At 47.2% G+C, this 16,676-nt stretch overlaps 1 protein-coding gene across 1 annotated transcript in view; it reads left to right on the top strand.

Annotated features, from left to right (window-relative positions):
- Positions 1-16,676, top strand: part of LOC144165680 (guanylate cyclase 32E-like) — a 64,433-nt gene that overhangs the window by 42,133 nt on the left and 5,624 nt on the right. Inside the window, exons 19-21 of the mRNA XM_077695490.1 lie at positions 5,517-5,657; positions 9,150-9,273; positions 15,408-15,651. Coding sequence (XP_077551616.1) covers positions 5,517-5,657; positions 9,150-9,273; positions 15,408-15,651 — 509 coding nt within the window. The remainder of the gene's footprint in view (positions 1-5,516; positions 5,658-9,149; positions 9,274-15,407; positions 15,652-16,676) is intronic.

Consider the following 16,676-nt stretch of genomic DNA (forward strand, 5'->3'; position numbering starts at 1 on the left):
CGTCATACCGGCCACCGTCACGGCCCTCAAACTTCGCGCATTAATCATATCACATCGGCGTAAACTATCACTTTATCACATTGTTTAATAAACTGTGCCATCACCCTTCACTCCGTGCAGTTTTCTTTGCTTCGTCATCGGCCATTTTTCCCCGATCCGACAGGACCGTGCCTGAAGGTGACGCGTGTAAAATGCCACACTCGTAGCTATTCGCAATCATTCATACCCCGCACGACTGTTGATTGGAATTCCCTGTCATCTCGTATTGCAACTGTCACTGATCCAATCAAATTTCAAGAACTTGTACGCACAACATAGTACAGTCAAACCCGGCTATAACGAACCCGGATAGAGCGAATTATGCTATATATCGAACAAAAATATTTCAGTTACAGAAATACATGGGGAAAATATTCCTTATAACGAAGTTCACATCCGATATATCGAACTCTGCGCGCCTAGAATGGCTGCCGAAATGCATGGTCTCGAAGCGGCGATTGAGATGTGGATTGGCCACGACCACGGAGCAAGAGCCGCGACTGAGACATTGCGCCTCGCACGGAGTGACGTGATGCCCGATCCTTTCCGTAACTGTTTCCGACGCGCAGGACTCACGATGCAACCCGCAAATTTCGCGAGTCTGGACCAAGACAGCAGCATCGGTGAACTGTGGGAAGAGCTCGCCAGCGTTCCCGATGATGTCGCGAGTGAAAGCCGTCCGACACTTACAATGAAGCGCTTTGGGCAGTCGAGGTACTCAGCCAATGCTTTTTTAGATTTTGGAGGAGGCGGACTCGAACTGGTACAAACAATGTTTCGTGTAGAGAATGATATGCTAGTTGAAGCCGCCAAAATGAAAGTGAAAACAAAAATCACCGCTTTTTTGCAAAGTAGGCAGCTAAGGCGGAAAGTAGCTTTATTATTTGCAATAAATGGATTATTTTGTGTATGGTAATGGCTAATTTACTATGTTCGTTTCTGCATGCGGGGATGGCGGAGATGGGAGGGGGGGTGGCTCCCGCGGATTGCGAACTCGTGAAATAGGTTTGTTATAAGCGGGTTCGGCTATATCGAACTATTGAATATATCGAACTAATCGCGGTGCATATTGCAGTTCGCTATAAACGGGTTTGACTGTATTTTAACTTCACTAAAAGTGCCTTCTTAGGTGTGTATATAAGCGTCTTTATGGGGGTTTTTTAGTGTTGTTTCTTGCTACACGTTTATTTTTGCCTCGCACCAACTTGCATTTACTTCTTTTTCCTATAACTTGCTGTTAGCTTAGTTTTGGTTTTCTTTTCAATGTCTCCCGCCGCCTCGGTAACACCCTCCTAGTGAGGGCCTTAAGGGGTATTTTTAATAAATAAATAAATATATTATGATGATGATGATGGTGGTGGTGGTGGTGATGATGAGGATGATTTATAATGGTATCCCCTTTGTAGCGGGGTGATGACGCGTAATCTCACCAGAAAAAACTAAAAAGAAACCAATATACGTGTGTTTTACACTCTTCGTTTAATACTAGCGTGGCTTTTAGGCAGGCACAAAACACTTATTAGGCACAGAATACTTATTTTTTCTGTTACAGGTGGTAACTGTCCTAGGCAATATTCCCCTGTCTTCTTTTCGTCCACCAGCATTCTAATCTTCTTTTCGTCGCCTCGACAGCCTTGAAGGTACAACCCTTAAATCCCAGGGCTTCTGGAAGCTGAAAATTTCCCTCATGTAAATACGGGTGGATACCCTCGCATTCTAACACAATGTGCCGTATAGTTTCTGTTTATTTTCCGCAGACCACGCATACCCCATCATTTTGTGTATATTTCCCCACAAAGCTCTTAGTTCGCAAGCAACCTGCTCTAACCTCAAAAAGCAAAGCACTTCCTTTAGAATTATCGTAGAAAATTTCCTTTCTGATGTCTAATTCATCAGCCCTGTACATCTCTAAAGAAGTTTTAGCTTCATTTTTTCGTCTCCATTTATTCGTTTCTGTCGCCTTGCCTCTTTTTGGTTACCTTGGCTGTCTTTGATTCAACACTGCTCTTTCCTTATTTCATCGTTAGCCTTCTAGTCTTCCTTAGCCACTGCGTGTCCACGCTTTTCATGTATAGGTACCTCAAAACTTTAGCTGTCCCCCTACGTTGATCCATTGCCCTCAACCTCATCTCAAAACATATTTTACTCTTCGCTTCTCGAACTTCAAACGACGCCAGCCCATATAAGATTATACGCTGTGTCTAAAGGTATGTCGGACGTACCCGCAGCATTTCTTAAAGATAGGTACCTCGGACGTACCCGCAAGATTTCTTAAAGATACGCCGTACGTACCCGCAAGATTTTTTAAAGATCCTTCGGACGTATCCGCGAAACTTTTTTAAGTACGTCGGTGTATTCAGTTTCACTCGGCCCAAACATGCAGCGTAAGTTCAGCGTTTTCTCGCGTCGACGTCGCGTCGCCAGAAATGCATGGCGACGCTAGCTGAAACTCGAGCGACGCCGATGTCTACGCCCGCCAGATATCGGCGTCGACGCAGCGCGAGAGAGCATCGGAAAGCGAGCGGCAGCGTCCGTCTTCGCGTGGTTTGGGGTCGTTCCTTTCAGCAGAAAACAATCAATTTCTTTTTAACTTACGGTAATCGGTTGCCTTGAGACAAATTGCAAGCTATTTCTGTTCGCAAGCGCTCATCCATTTGTGGCTTGTTCGGCTTTCATCGGGGAGATCGGGGATCTGCGATAGGTTTGTGTGATTTAAATGAGGGAGCTCCGGTTACATCGGATCCAGTATTAGCATAATGTGGCTTGTCAGCAAGATCGGTGCGTGACGAGCAAGCGTTATCAACGCCAGAATTCTGTCGCATTCCATTCCATTCGTAGCTCCCGTGGCTTGCGCAGGGGAGACCGGGGATGTGCGATAGCTTTTTTTGACTCAAATAAGGGAGCTGTGGTTACATCGCTTGTAGCACTAGCATTATTGTCCTCGGCTCCAAGATCGGTGCGCAAGAAACAAGCGTTACCACTGCTCAAATCTCTCAAATACGACCAAAAGAAAGAACACCCGACACTATTCGTGTGCAGCCTCAGTTGGTACACCGAATTCTTCAAACCTCCTCGTCTCATCGCGTGGTAGAGCGGTTGAAAGCCGGGCTTCTGTTTTGAAAGTCCGTGGTTCGAATCCTAGCAAAGAAGGTATTTTAAATGCAGAGCATTTCTTTAACTCACGATGTCACCCGGCGTTGGCGTGCCTCGGCGTCCGCAACAGCCGTTCCAGGTGCGCCCTCTCCCCCACTCCTCCTCGCCTGCTCTCCGCTGCTCCTCCCGTGTTCTCTGCGTGCTCGGATCGCGTTCAGCAACAGGTGGGGCGCGCATGCGTCGTATTTTGTCGCGGGAGCAACAACAGTTGTGGCGTGATCGTGACGTAGTCATGACGTGGTCGTGGCGCGGTCGTGCCGTGATGGGGCGGTTCTCGGCGTTCGCTCTCGCTGTCAATTTCTTTCGTAGCTGTCAAAGGCTACGTTCGTAGCCTTTGCGTTCGTAGCTGTCAAAGGCTACGAACGCGCCTTATATCCTTGACTCATTCAAACTACGTCAAGAAGCTGCTGATACCACGTATTCACTCCCACCAACTCCCGAAACACTAAACGTTAACGCAATACACCCACCCCCTATGCGACGCATTTACTCGAGTCCCCCTCGGGGGGAGATGGGCCTTTTTTTATTTTTTTTTTTCGGCGAGGGTTTGATCAGTTCTTTTATACAGGGTACAGACAGAGTGCCAGAGTACCCTGCCTTTCCACGTACAAATGACGTTCGACGGTAACCTCAGTATCAAGGCAGCGCTAAATTTGTTTTGCTTACAATTTGAATTCATGAACGTGCAGTCGGTACGCAACATGAAAGTTAAATCAAGTAGCAACTAAAGCAGTTGTGCGAGGTGCGTCTTCGTTTATCATTCCATCATATTTTGTTCTGATTTGACCGTGATGGCTCGAGATACATTTCGCAGCATTTCAATATTTGCCCGCCAACATACTTAGCAATAAATAAAGACGCCAAGTGATTTTTTTTTTTGCTAAAGCTAAAGTCTTGATAATTGCAGTTCAAGAAGCGACAATAACTGCTCATAAACGACTTCAACAAGATGGCATACGTGTCCAGCAACGCCCGCCGACGCAGCGACTGGCGCGCGACTTCGCCGGTCTCCTGCGGGCCCGCGCGTTGACGCCGAATGACGCCGACAATCCATGTGGTTAGGGCTTTAAAAAGAAACATATGAGGGGGACAAAAATAAAGATACTCGCGTCGCACATGATTTTGTTTCCCTCTTGCGAGAACCCGTAGCGGTCCGCATTCGATCTCTGACCTCAGCGAGGGCTCTAACCGCCCCTTCAAATAAGGTCCAACTGGAGAAGACGAGGGAAAAAAATACATTCTGCGTCAGGTTAGGCATCGTTAGATTCTTGGCTTATATACAGCAAACGCGTGATGGTTTTGTCGTCGATGGTTCGATATAACCACGCTAGTTTCGAGCCACTCTGGGCCCTGTACGTCCGACGTATCTTTAAGAAATCTTGCGGGTGCGTCCGACGTATCTTTAAGAAATATTGCGGGTACATCCGACGTATCTTTAAGAAATATTGCGGGTACGTCCGACGTACCTTTAGACACAGCGAAGATTATATGTCTATGCGTAAAGTCGGCTTTTCCGCAAAGCATGTCCTTCTGGTCTTTTAGCGCAGCGGTAAAGCGGCGTTCAAAGGCTAAAAATGTTCACAACAGTCATATATATAAGCATATCAATGATAGTTATAAATGTTCAGATGTTGTTTTCCTAAACTATGATATGCGTCGACACTTGTCCTCCATCCCCCCCCCCCCCCCCTAGCTTGCGCCATAAAAATCCGACCATCATCCTAATCATCCCCCTCCCCCAACCCCGTCGTCAGATATTCTCACTTTCACAAGTGTCGCAAATAGATAAACATTGATAAACAGTGCTTGGAGCAACCCGTGAAACCTGCATGCCGTAGCAGAAGTTCATAATTGTGAAGAAATCCAGCAACCTTTAGGGCGTTGTTGGCTTAGGCGGTAACTCCATTTGGATTTATTCTGTTTGCTACTGATTTTAAACAAATTTGACCGAATTTTTGTTTGCAGATAAAGAGAATGATGTGGTTGTCGTAAGCACCCCTGAACGCCCTGGAAAATTCAAACTGCTTGCTGTAAATTTCAGTCCCGCAAACAAGGAGATTTTAAAGTGATAACCGTCTGTAACAATGAGCGACATGGCCAAAGAAATTCCTCATCAGTACCTTCCCACGCCCCCTCACGCCCTCCTCAATTAGGTATATCGCGAAGGAAAGAGCACACAGTACGAAAATTGGAATGTATTTTACGCAAAAAGCATTTGAGCCGTAAAAACGACGCAACAACGTATAGCAGTTTTCAAGCCTACGGAGTTGCTGTTATCACGCACGCACTTCAGAAGCCACCTCTTCTCTCTATGGTGGACGCAGCAAGCCGAGCATCGTGGACAACATGCTGGCCATGATGGAGACGTACGCCACCAACCTGGAGGCGCTGATCGACCAGCGCACCGACCAACTGGCGCAGGAGAAGCGCCGAGCCGACGCCCTGCTCTACGAGATGCTGCCCAGGTAGAACAAGGGTGAAAGAAAGGCCACTATACTCGGTTACAACTCAAGAACGGCACCACCTCATGTAGTGTATCAACTCCGCCAAAGCGCCGGACCCGTGACGTCAGTGAGCGCGCGTTTTGAAAGGGGTTTGCTATGAATGCGTGATATCGTCTGCCTTGTCTCACGCAGTTTGTTTGTCGTCACTGGAGTCGTTTATGAGCATATTAAGTCCAAAAAATCACGGGAACGGCTCACGCCATGTTCAGAATATTCCCAGTAACGCCCTACTTGCGCCGCGCGGAGAAACATCCGGCTACGGTGATAAGGCACAGCGGCAGCTACCGGTGCCGTTCTTAAGTTGTCACCGAGTATAGGCAATAGTGCTGCGTACGTTGCGTGCGCAGCGTACCGTGTTTTCTCTCTTATGCTTCGCCCTGTTAAAAACGCTGCAGTTTTATAACGTATCTCAGGCCGAATAATCCACCCTCGACGGGAGTGCCCGGACTAGTTTACCCTCGATGGCAGTGTCAAGGGCAGCGGCGTGAGGCACCTGATTCCCTGGGAGGGAGGCGTGTACCGAAGTCCCTACGATTTAGATTAGTGTCACTAAGTAAACGCTAATTTATTAAAAGCTAGCTTAAGTAAAGTGTAACTTATTCAGTGGCTCTGGATTAAATTCAATGCAGGGCTTTAATTTTTTTATGGCTGGGGACGGCATGCAACCTCAGCTCGATGGTTACGATGTTACAACCCTAGTGTCTGTGGTTGTGGTGACGGCGATCGCAATGGTGGTTTCTTCAGCGGTAGTTGTCGAAGCATTAGGGACAGTGGCGAATTTCCGGAGGTATAATGAACGTGCGCATTGCCCTCGCTTCAAATAAAGCGAGCCTTATTGTGCACGGCTGCACATCACGCTTCACTGCATGGCAAGCATGTGCTCGAAGAAGCCGAACGTCGACAGTGACTCACGAGGATCGGGGCACCGCAAAAACTGCTCGAACACGACACAAAAGAAAGGCGGAAACATCGTAGCTATGATTCATCAAAGCATCTGCATAAATTCTAAAATCCCGCGTTTTTTAACAGCGACGCTGTTTAGCAAATTTTAATTTTTCGTGTCCGCAGTTAAAAGTACCAAGAAATTGCCAAGAGCGCACACGTGAGCACGGGCCGCGCGGCGACAGCTCGGCAGTTAACACAACCAAGAAAAGTCTACCGCTCACGTGTGCGTGCCTCGCGGCGGCCGCCAAGCGTCCCCGGCGCACACGTTTGTCAAGCCAAGCATACCCACTTAGGGAGACTGGACAAGATTGGCCAGAAAAAAACTCCACCGCTCGCCGTAATCATGGGAACACTCGCTCGGAACAAGAAAGACTGCAGCGCTCGCCGTAACCGGGGGAACTTTTGCTCGGAACGAGAAAGACTTGTGCACGTCATAGAGTACGTACGCCCCTCCAGGGTGATGTCCAATGAATATCGCTTCCAAAAAAATGAAGGAAGCTCACTCTTATAGCAACAATGGTGGAGTAAAGGTCATTGCGGCAGCGCAGAAGAAGCAAATAGGCTGCAGTCGTGGACTTTGACTGTTGTGAAGCTCGGGAAGGTTGCGTACAGCTTCGTGACCTTAAAATTTTGAGTAAGTGTGAGCTTCCTACATTCCTTTTTTTTTCTTTTCTTGTAGGGTTTACGGGTTTCTGCTTCCCTCTCGGCTTTACACAGCCGTAACGAGGATACAGTGGTGGACTACGACTTTATAACCGCAAGTTAACGGTGACATACGCTGGTATAACAGCATTCACGGCAAACTGAGGTAGCTGTGACAGGGACGGGCTGTTTGGAAAGGAGCAGCTGCTCAATCCCCTCCGTTTGTTGCCATACACCCACCGGAGGAAATAAATGTAGCAAATAAAATGGAGACACAAATCATAGCAGCCTTCTCTTTTTCCTGTGCAGCTTCTGTTATACGTTATACGAAGCATCTGTTACATGTTTTAAGCAGCCTCGCCTCTGTTGTGTGTTATGTCTTGCCGTTACACTCGGCAAGAATTCAAGTACGTTATTTTCTTGCATCGTATACACCCACGAAGTCGCCTAAGTGAGCCGTTGTGAAGCTGTTCTAGAGTTCACTTTCGAAAGAAAACAACTTTTTCTTTACGTTTTCGCTAATGCAAAATCATTATATGGCAATTCAGACAAAAATCCGGCGTAGCCGTCGTCTGCACCAACGAAACGCTGCCTAAATTCTGAATGGCTGCGAAAGCACGTGCGTCACAAATCAGGAAGAAAGAAACGACTTCTATGATAGATAAAAGGGTGAGATAAAATAACAGTAATAATAGTTATTAATAAAACAAAGCTAGGAATAGTAATTAAGATCGAATGCGGAAAGGGGTGCGTAAGGACGGGCGAGGAGTAATGTTAAAGAGAAACGAACTTGCAGAAGCTGTATAGTCGGTGAAAAAAAAGTCTAACGCCCCTTTCTTGAAGATGGTTTAAACGCGAATCTTTCTCCGGTGCAAACGACGAAAAGTCCACAATCCAATCAGCCAGAGTCCAAATCTACGACAACGCTGAGCTAACCGTATGTGATGTTACGATTTTGTATCTATCAGTTCGTGGCTGGGTCTTCTGAGCGTGCTTATTCGGTTACGCTAGCGTTGCCGTTGATCTGGACTTTGGCTGATTAGATTGTACACTTTGCGTTTGTACCGGAGAAAGCTTCTCGTTTTAATCATCATAATCATCGTCATGTACCCTTTGTGGAAACCAAGGAGGTTAAAATAAATTGCAATTTTTTAACCTCTTTGGTGGAAACGTACTCTGTAAATTTGGCTTTTCTGCAGTGCGTTCTGACGCAACTACATCGCCATCATTGAGGCGTGGGGAGCTTCGCTATAAAAGTACCCTAAGTGCAGTTGGACTACCAACGCTCTCGTTTCGTTAACAAAATTTCCAAACGAAAAGAACAAATTCTTGGTTTGAAACATGGTTTCCAAGGTTTAAAAATGTCCCTCGCTATGTCGACATGATGACTCTCAAACAACGAAACAACTTTCAATTTTTAAAGCGAAACTTTCTATGCGCCACTGATAGCGTCGTCCGTCCGAGTGAAAGGCAATACAGTAAAGCCAACTTTAAACGCACTGCAGGAAAGCGGTCATGATCACGATATACACTGCAGGAAAGCCACCTTTAAGCACGCTGCAAGAAAGCGATGATGACGATGAAATACACTGCAGGAAAGCTATCTTTAACCACACTACAGGAAAGGGATGATGATGATGCAATTCATTCTCTAAACATGGTTGGACTTTGGTTTTGGACTTCGTTGGTGTAGGGTTAGACGTTGGCTTTTTCGATTTTGGATTTGGATTGTGGATTTTTGGCTTTGGGAGAGTGGATTTTGGACTTGACTCTGGTTGCGTGGGAGGAAGTTTCGCGTTTTAATCATGTTTCTCCTGAGAGAGGGGCTTTGATTTTTCCTGCTTGACTGATCGGACGCCATTGCAGGACCGTGGCGGACCAGCTCAAGCGTGGCAGGAGGGTGGAGGCGGAGAGCTTCGACTCCGTCACCATCTACTTCAGCGACATCGTGGGCTTCACCCGGCTGTCGGCTCAGAGCACTGCCATGGAGGTTAGTGGTTTGCGTAGTCAGTGCTATGTTAGGGTACAACTTCAAAACGGCAACGGAAGTTTGAACTTCAAAACGGCAACGGAAGTTTCCGCTGTGCCTCATAAGCGCAGCCGGATGTTACTCCGTGCAGCGCAAGTAGTGCGTTATTAGGAGTATTTTAAGTGCAATGCACTTCTTAAGCGACCCTGAACCTGCGTCCACCGGCGATGTCCGCGCACGTGGAGATGGGCGCGCGCAGCCTGGCCCCTGACATGGCACATACCCACGTGGGGGATTGGCCAGGAATCTCCTCGTCTTCCTTGGCAACGGGGGGAGATGGGCGCGCGCTGCCTGGCCGCTGACATGGCACATACCCACGTGGGGGATTGGCCAGAAATCGGGCGTGAGAAGGGCTAATGCACCCGCTTAAAGGAGTACTGACACGAAATTTCAAAGCTGAGATCCGCTCTAGCAATCAAGTACAACGACAACACAAATAGGTGTCTGTGAATAAATGCATCTTTCTTTCTTTGTAGTTGTGTGTGTGTGTGTGTGATCTCTCTTTCGCGAACATTACCGAACCGCGCAAATTCAACTCGTGCATTCGCACTTTCACATTCTTCTCCTCGGGGAAATGCGGGGAATTTTTTTAAACAGCGGGCCGGTTGCCGGTCCATACTAAAAACCGGCCGTCATTGGCCGGTTTTTTGGCCCTCGTGCCGTGATTATGTCCATTTTGGCGTTCTATAAGCGTCAATTCAACAACTAAGAGGATAAATATGTGTCGACAAGCTACGCAAAGACACGCGAGCAGAGAAAATACGCGGGCGAGCACGCTGCCTGAGATGGAGGGGGACGTAAGGGAGGAACAAAACAACGAAATGCTGTCGCCGCGGTTACTTTTCAGTAAAGCACATACAGTGCAACAGCCAAGCTCTCAATCAATTTCAGTAGAAAGGTTATGTTCATTCCTCTCTAGGAAAGCGCTACAATAAATAGGTTACTGCATGTCAAAAACATGGAGTCGTTTTTTCAACACAAATTAACATTTTTTGTACCACGCCCCCCCCCCCCCTCCCCCCGAAGGGTCGGTTTTTTTTTTCTGGGGAAGGTGGCAACCCTATTCAAAACGGCAACGGAAGTTTCCGCTGTGCCTCATCAGCGCAGCCGGATGTTACTCCGTGCAGCGCAAGTAGTGCGTTATTAGGAGTATTTTGAACATGGCACGAGCCGTCTCCGTGATTTTTATGGACTTAATACGCTTATGAACTACTGCATCAACGACAAACTACGTGAGAAAAGGCAGACGATATCACGCATTCATAGCAGTGCCCTTTCAAAACGCGCGCGCCCGTTGACATCCGGGTCCGTCGCTTAGGCGGAGTGATACCGTACTAGTGCTGTTGCCGTTCATAACTTGTTCCCGAGTATAGTCACGTTTTGACGCTGACAGATTTGATTGAGGAGGCCGACCGGAATATATTCCAGAAACTTCCGTGAGGCAATTGTCAGATGAATGTGTGCGCATGCAGCTCTGCTGTATACACCGAGCGCCTTCAAAGTCGTCTTTACTGATACACTCCAGTGAATTGCTGGCAGGTCATCCTTATGGTGAGTACGAGAACTCGTACACGAGAGTATAACGGCCCTAGGGTTTTTAATAGGTACTTTTATAACACCCCATGTTTCTTACAAAGCGCTGTACACCGATCTCCTTTATAGTCGTCTTCACTGCTCTACGCACAGGCGTCGCTGGAAAGACGTCTTTTAGCGCAATGTAAACAATTTGATATCTAAGCATAAAATACAAATGTGGTTTTATTGATAGCACTTTCTTAAGCGGCGAGAGTGTGACATACAAATCGTTACAGACAGACAGACAGACAGACGTATTTCCTCGTTGAGCCCACGCGGAAACGCTTATCAACTTTACGATTGTGGTTGGCGGCTGCACGTCGTGTTTTGGCATCTCTTGGGAAGCCTAGGAAACGGGCTCAACGATTTTGATGTGTCCGAATGACCCCCGGGGAAAAGATTTGCAGGCACAGCGCAAGCTAACCTGGCACAATTTTATGGATATCAGTCTTCCCCCGATAACTTTCCGCGTTGGCGCCGAATGACACCAGAAGGTTTTTAAAAGGGCCGCGAAGACAAAATACAGCGTTGTTCAGTTTGAAAGAACTGGACTTTCGCAGCTTCAACTTTATTACAGCCACAAAAGACATTTTTTAACCGAGAAAGACGCAAGTAGGGTTTAAAAACTTACAAATTTCGCGCCATAGTGACGTAATGTGAGCAGGAGTGACGTGTTATGGGCCGGCACTAAAATTCTTCATCAGTAACTGCACGTCAGCATTCAAGTGATTCGATCAAACGAAATTAGAGGCCCCGCTACACTCGCCCAGTCCTGTTTCTTGGCGGTGGTTGAGGTCGGTGCCCGCCAATCGCACAAACAAGGTTCTGTGACGTCACAGAGAAACAGGCGCAAAGTGGGTGGGAAGTCGTTACTGCTTGATGTCTTTTCTCTACTATCTCGATTATTTCTTCGAAGTTCGCGAAAAAAATTAGTATTGCGGGGACAAAACAGACATTTTAAGAGAGGACATTGCTTTTAAAACAGCTCCTTTCAATTATGAAGTAAACTCTTTGAAACTTGCCAGTTTTGCTGATTTTTCCCCCTGATTTCATATGTGGCATTATTTTTTGAATCAGTCAATTATTTCCCGAGACAATTGATAATTAGCCTTTTTTGGAGGAACACTAAACAAAACAGTGTTGGTAATAAAACTGTAATCTTTATATTTTCCAATACTATGAACCCTGGTTAATGCAATAAGAGAATCGGTTGTTTGATGCACCGCTTGGACCTAATTTTACAGCTCATTAAGCTTTGGTGGCACCAATGGCAAGGAACAATTTTGATAGCCCATTTCAAACGCCAAAATTTAATGAGCTGTAAATTTAAGTACAAGCACTGCATCGAACAACCGATTCTCTTATTGCACTAAGCAGGGTTCATAGTGTTGGAAAATATAAAGATTACAGTTTTATTACCAACACTGTTTTGTCTATTTTTTGTGCAAAAAATACTAATTATCGCTTGTTATCTTGGCAACTGATTGACTGACTCAATAAATAATGGCCTATTTGTAATCAGCGGGGAAAAAACACCAAGACTGGGAATTTCTACAGAGTTTACGTAAAAATTAAAAGAAATTGTTCTGATTAAGAGCCATGTCTTAATGGACTGAGCTTACATTTTGTCTTCATGGCCTCTCCATACAAAATGTTTCGCAGCCACTTCTGCATTTTGCCGCATATAGCGTGTGCGCTATGGCAGAACTCTAACTCGGTAAATCAATGTGCTTGGGCGTGTCGTTCCGTGTAAAAATGCTTCGCGACAAAGCCAACTTTAAGACAAAGCTGCAGCAATGTCCTCAGATGCAGATGATTCAGAAACGTCTGCCCACACCGCCTCCTTAAGCCAGAAATAGCACTTGTGGCTTCCACAAGTGCAATTTTGGTGCGCCAAAGTGCGCAGTTCACGTCATAAACCGGCGTAACACTTCTAGCATCGCTTGCTGCTCCCAGCCGGCACAAAGTGAGGTGTTGCGTCACCAGTGTAAATAATTTCAAAATGACCGGAAATGTGTAATTACCGATAAACCATGTTTTCTTGCTGCGTGAGACAGTCTTCAGTGGCTCCCACAGAGAGTGAAAAGCGATATTTTGCTGCTTCATGGTTGGGCATGTCACAATAATGATCGGGGGAGAGAGTGAGGAATGTTCAAGATTGCTTTTCGCTTTTGGTTTACTGGTTTATCTGTGTTTTTTTTTACCACGCTACCTATGATGTGAGCCCCAGAATAACCTACCAGTCCTGAAGACAATCGCCATGCTCTGTAGGACGGGCTATCGTCGCCACCTCATTTTTATCTTCTCGGCTTCCCGAATCATCATCACCGCCGCTTCCTGATGAGTTCTTCCTGGGTCCTCAGCTCTCGGAGTAAACCGTTCCCTATCTCCAAAGCAGAATGTACCCCGAGAGGTACGAGAAAGCTTCTGTGGGCAATTGGGCACGCTCCGGCACGTCATCGGAGAGTTCGATTTCACCGAGACCATCCCCCCACCCCTTACCCAACCCTCCACCACCCTTCCCACACCCCTTAACAAGCGATAATGGGAGACCTTGCTAACCAGCCCCGGACCATCCCCCCCCTTACCTAACCCTCCACCACCCTTCCCACACCCCTTAACGAGCGATGGGAGACCTTGCTAACCAGCCCCGGACCATCCCCACCACCCCTTACCCAACCCTCCACCACCCTTCCCACACCCCTCAACGAGCGATGGGAGACCTTGCTAACCAGCCCCGGACCATCCCCACCACCCCTTACCCAACCCTCCACCACCCTTCCCACACCCCTTAACGAGCGATGGGAGACCTTGCTAACCAGCCCCGGACCATCCCCATCACCCCTTACCCAACCCTCCACCACCCTTCCCACACCCCTCAACGAGCGATGGGAGACCTTGCTAACCAGCCCCGGACCATCCCCACCACCCCTTACCCAACCCTCCACCACCCTTCCCACACCCCTTAACGAGCGATGGGAGACCTTGCTAACCAGCCCCGCCTTGGAAGACCAGCTCGTCCTGATCTCCAGGGGCCAGCCAGCCGAAGAAGCATATGGGTCCCGTGAGAGGGAACCACCCCATCCGGCACGTAGTCGCCGCAATTTTGTGTGGCTAAATAAAGTTGTTTTCTCTCTCTCTCTCTCTCTCTCTCTCTCTCTCTCTCTCTCTCTCTCTCTCTCTCTTTCTCTCCTTCGCGAGTCTTCGACTCTCTCAATAGCTTGTTCATTTCATTAAAAAGTAGTTTAAACCTGTGCCCGTGTTGTCCGTTTCCTTTTTCCGAAGTGCGTGCGCTTTCGCGCCGTTTTTCGCCGCGAACCGATACCAACTTGCTGATTTTGTAGTCATTCTAAGAGACGTTTTCTGCTGCGCTTGATTTCCAAATGCACTTTCGGCCTGAAGGGGTAAAAATGTGCAGCAAACCACATCGAGATAGTTGGCGTATCATTAGGTCAATGGTTTCTAAAAATTCTTGAGCTAAGATTGCTAAAGAGCCTGTTCTCTTTCGACTCCTGGTAGCCAATCGCAACGTTTTGTGATGCACTCCACGGGCGGTGGCTTTCTTCCCTAAATGACTGACGGCGCGACTTAGCGGGCAGTACAAGCACTCGCACCGCAAGTTTTTCATACGAGTGGCAAGTGGTAGCAGCTAGTGTTGCAACTCCCTTCATGTGTGAACGTCGTTCTTTAAAAGGGCCGTAAGACAAAATACAACTTCGTTCAATTTGAAGGAACCAGACTCTGGTAGCTCATTCAACTCCATTCCAGCCGCGAAAGGTGTTATTAGGAAGTTTTAGTATAGCGTTTTAGCTGTAGCGTTAACGTTTTGCGGGCCGCAATCGCGAACGGATAGCGCCTCGTTATGCTACGGTTAGCGTGCCCGCTAACGCTATGGGCGCGCTAAAGTGGTGCTTTCCGCTATACTAAAACTCTCTATTTTAACCGAAAAGAAATGCAGAGAATAGTGAACAACTTTCAAATTTCGCGCCATCGTTACGTGGTACACGGGCAGGAGTGACCCTGTTATGGGTGACCTGTTATGGGTGACCTGTTATGCTTATCAGTGTGTAATTAACAGCATGCCACCCTTCAAGTAATATGATAAAATGGAACTACGGGCCTCACGGCAATTTCCCAGTCGTGTTTTGGTGGTGTCTTAGGCCAGCGGCCACCAATCGCACAATCAAGATTTTGTGACGTCAGAGAAATCGCCGAAAGTAGCTGTGGAGTTTCCACTGCTTGATGCGTTTTCCGTTCATATCCCAATTATAAGTCTAAAGTTTGGGATAAAATTGGTAGTACTGTTATCGGGACAAAATAGTTTTTTTTAATAAACCAAGCTTGTATTGTTTCTTGCACTGTGGCATTTTTCCCGATTCCCAGTGCCGATGATTGGCCATCTGTTCCACCCTTGTCTTGCCGCACGCTTGCCCTCGTCCCTCATTTAGTCGCTCTGTTGATTACCACGTGCCCGTTACCGCTAATGGTTGTGACGTCATCACTGTATGCGCCCCCTGCAGGTGGTGGAGCTTCTGAACGAGCTGTACACGTGCTTCGACGCGGTGATCGACCACTACGCCGTGTACAAGGTGGAGACCATCGGGGACGCATACATGGTGGTCGGGGGCTTGGCGCGGCACCCGCGAGTGGCGCACGCCTCCCAGGTGGCGTCCATGGCGCTGCACCTGCTGCGCCGCGTGCGTCACTTCCGGATCCGGCACAGGCCGCAGGAGAGGCTCATGCTCCGCGTGGGCCTGCACTCGGGTAGGGCTATTCTTTGGCGGCATTAATTCCCTTCCTGTTTGACAGCGACATAACTAAAATGCGCGGAGGCAATCCTCGGGTGCCCACTTTAGGATGTCCAGCGGACATACTGAGGCCGGACAATAGGATCACTTGAGTATTGTTTCAGGACATTGTCCCCAGGACGTCATAATGTCCTCAGTAGGACATGCTTAAAACATCTTGAGGATGTGTTTGTGTTGTCTGGGTAGGGAGGGGACAGATTCTTCTTTTGAGGTAAGATTGATTTTTAAATAAGCCTTAGAAATACGCAGATATTGGACCTACAAGTGGAAATGAAACTTCTAATTGAAGCTCCAAATGACGACAGAACCTCCAGTTGTGCTCAAAAAGCTAACTAAATTTTTTGTCAGTGCCTGTAACCCAGTAGCAGTGGAAAATGTATTTGACCAATAGACATCTGTATTTGTCTATTAGGCTGATACAACCAATAGCTGTTGGTCTATTAGACTAATGTAACTAATACCAATTGGTCTATTGCACCAATACATGTGGCTCTATCAGGCAATAGATTTTGTATTGGCCCTATAGATACTTAAATAGAACCGATAGCCTGACCTATGGAACCAATACAGTATTTCTATTAGAACAACTCAAATTCCTATTGAAATTTTTGCTAGGGCAATCTGCCAATAACTTACCCAAAATATGACATTATTGAAAATTGTCATACAACAGAACCAGTCACCAACGAATTATTTCAATGGCGTGAATTCTTGAGAAGTTCGTGAACTGCTGAGCTTGTCTATTAACTGAAGTCTCCCTGGCTGTGTGTGTGTGGGCACGTGGCTGTTCCCCTTGATACAATTAGAAGCGAAATTCAAGTGCATACTACCCGTACTGCCTATTTTTCACCGGCATCTCTAGTGCCAACTTCGAGAAAGCCTCCATGCACTCTAATTAGGGGAACAGGGTATAGGATTTGTGTGTTGTCAAATGTTAAAAATTCAATTTACATGCTTGCGTTCAGGTTAGAAGGATCTTTG

This window comes from Haemaphysalis longicornis, unplaced genomic scaffold (genome assembly GCF_048455015.1).
Source record: "Haemaphysalis longicornis isolate Haplotype H1 unplaced genomic scaffold, Haemaphysalis longicornis Haplotype H1 scaffold_147, whole genome shotgun sequence".
Classification (NCBI taxonomy): domain Eukaryota; kingdom Metazoa; phylum Arthropoda; class Arachnida; order Ixodida; family Ixodidae; genus Haemaphysalis; species Haemaphysalis longicornis.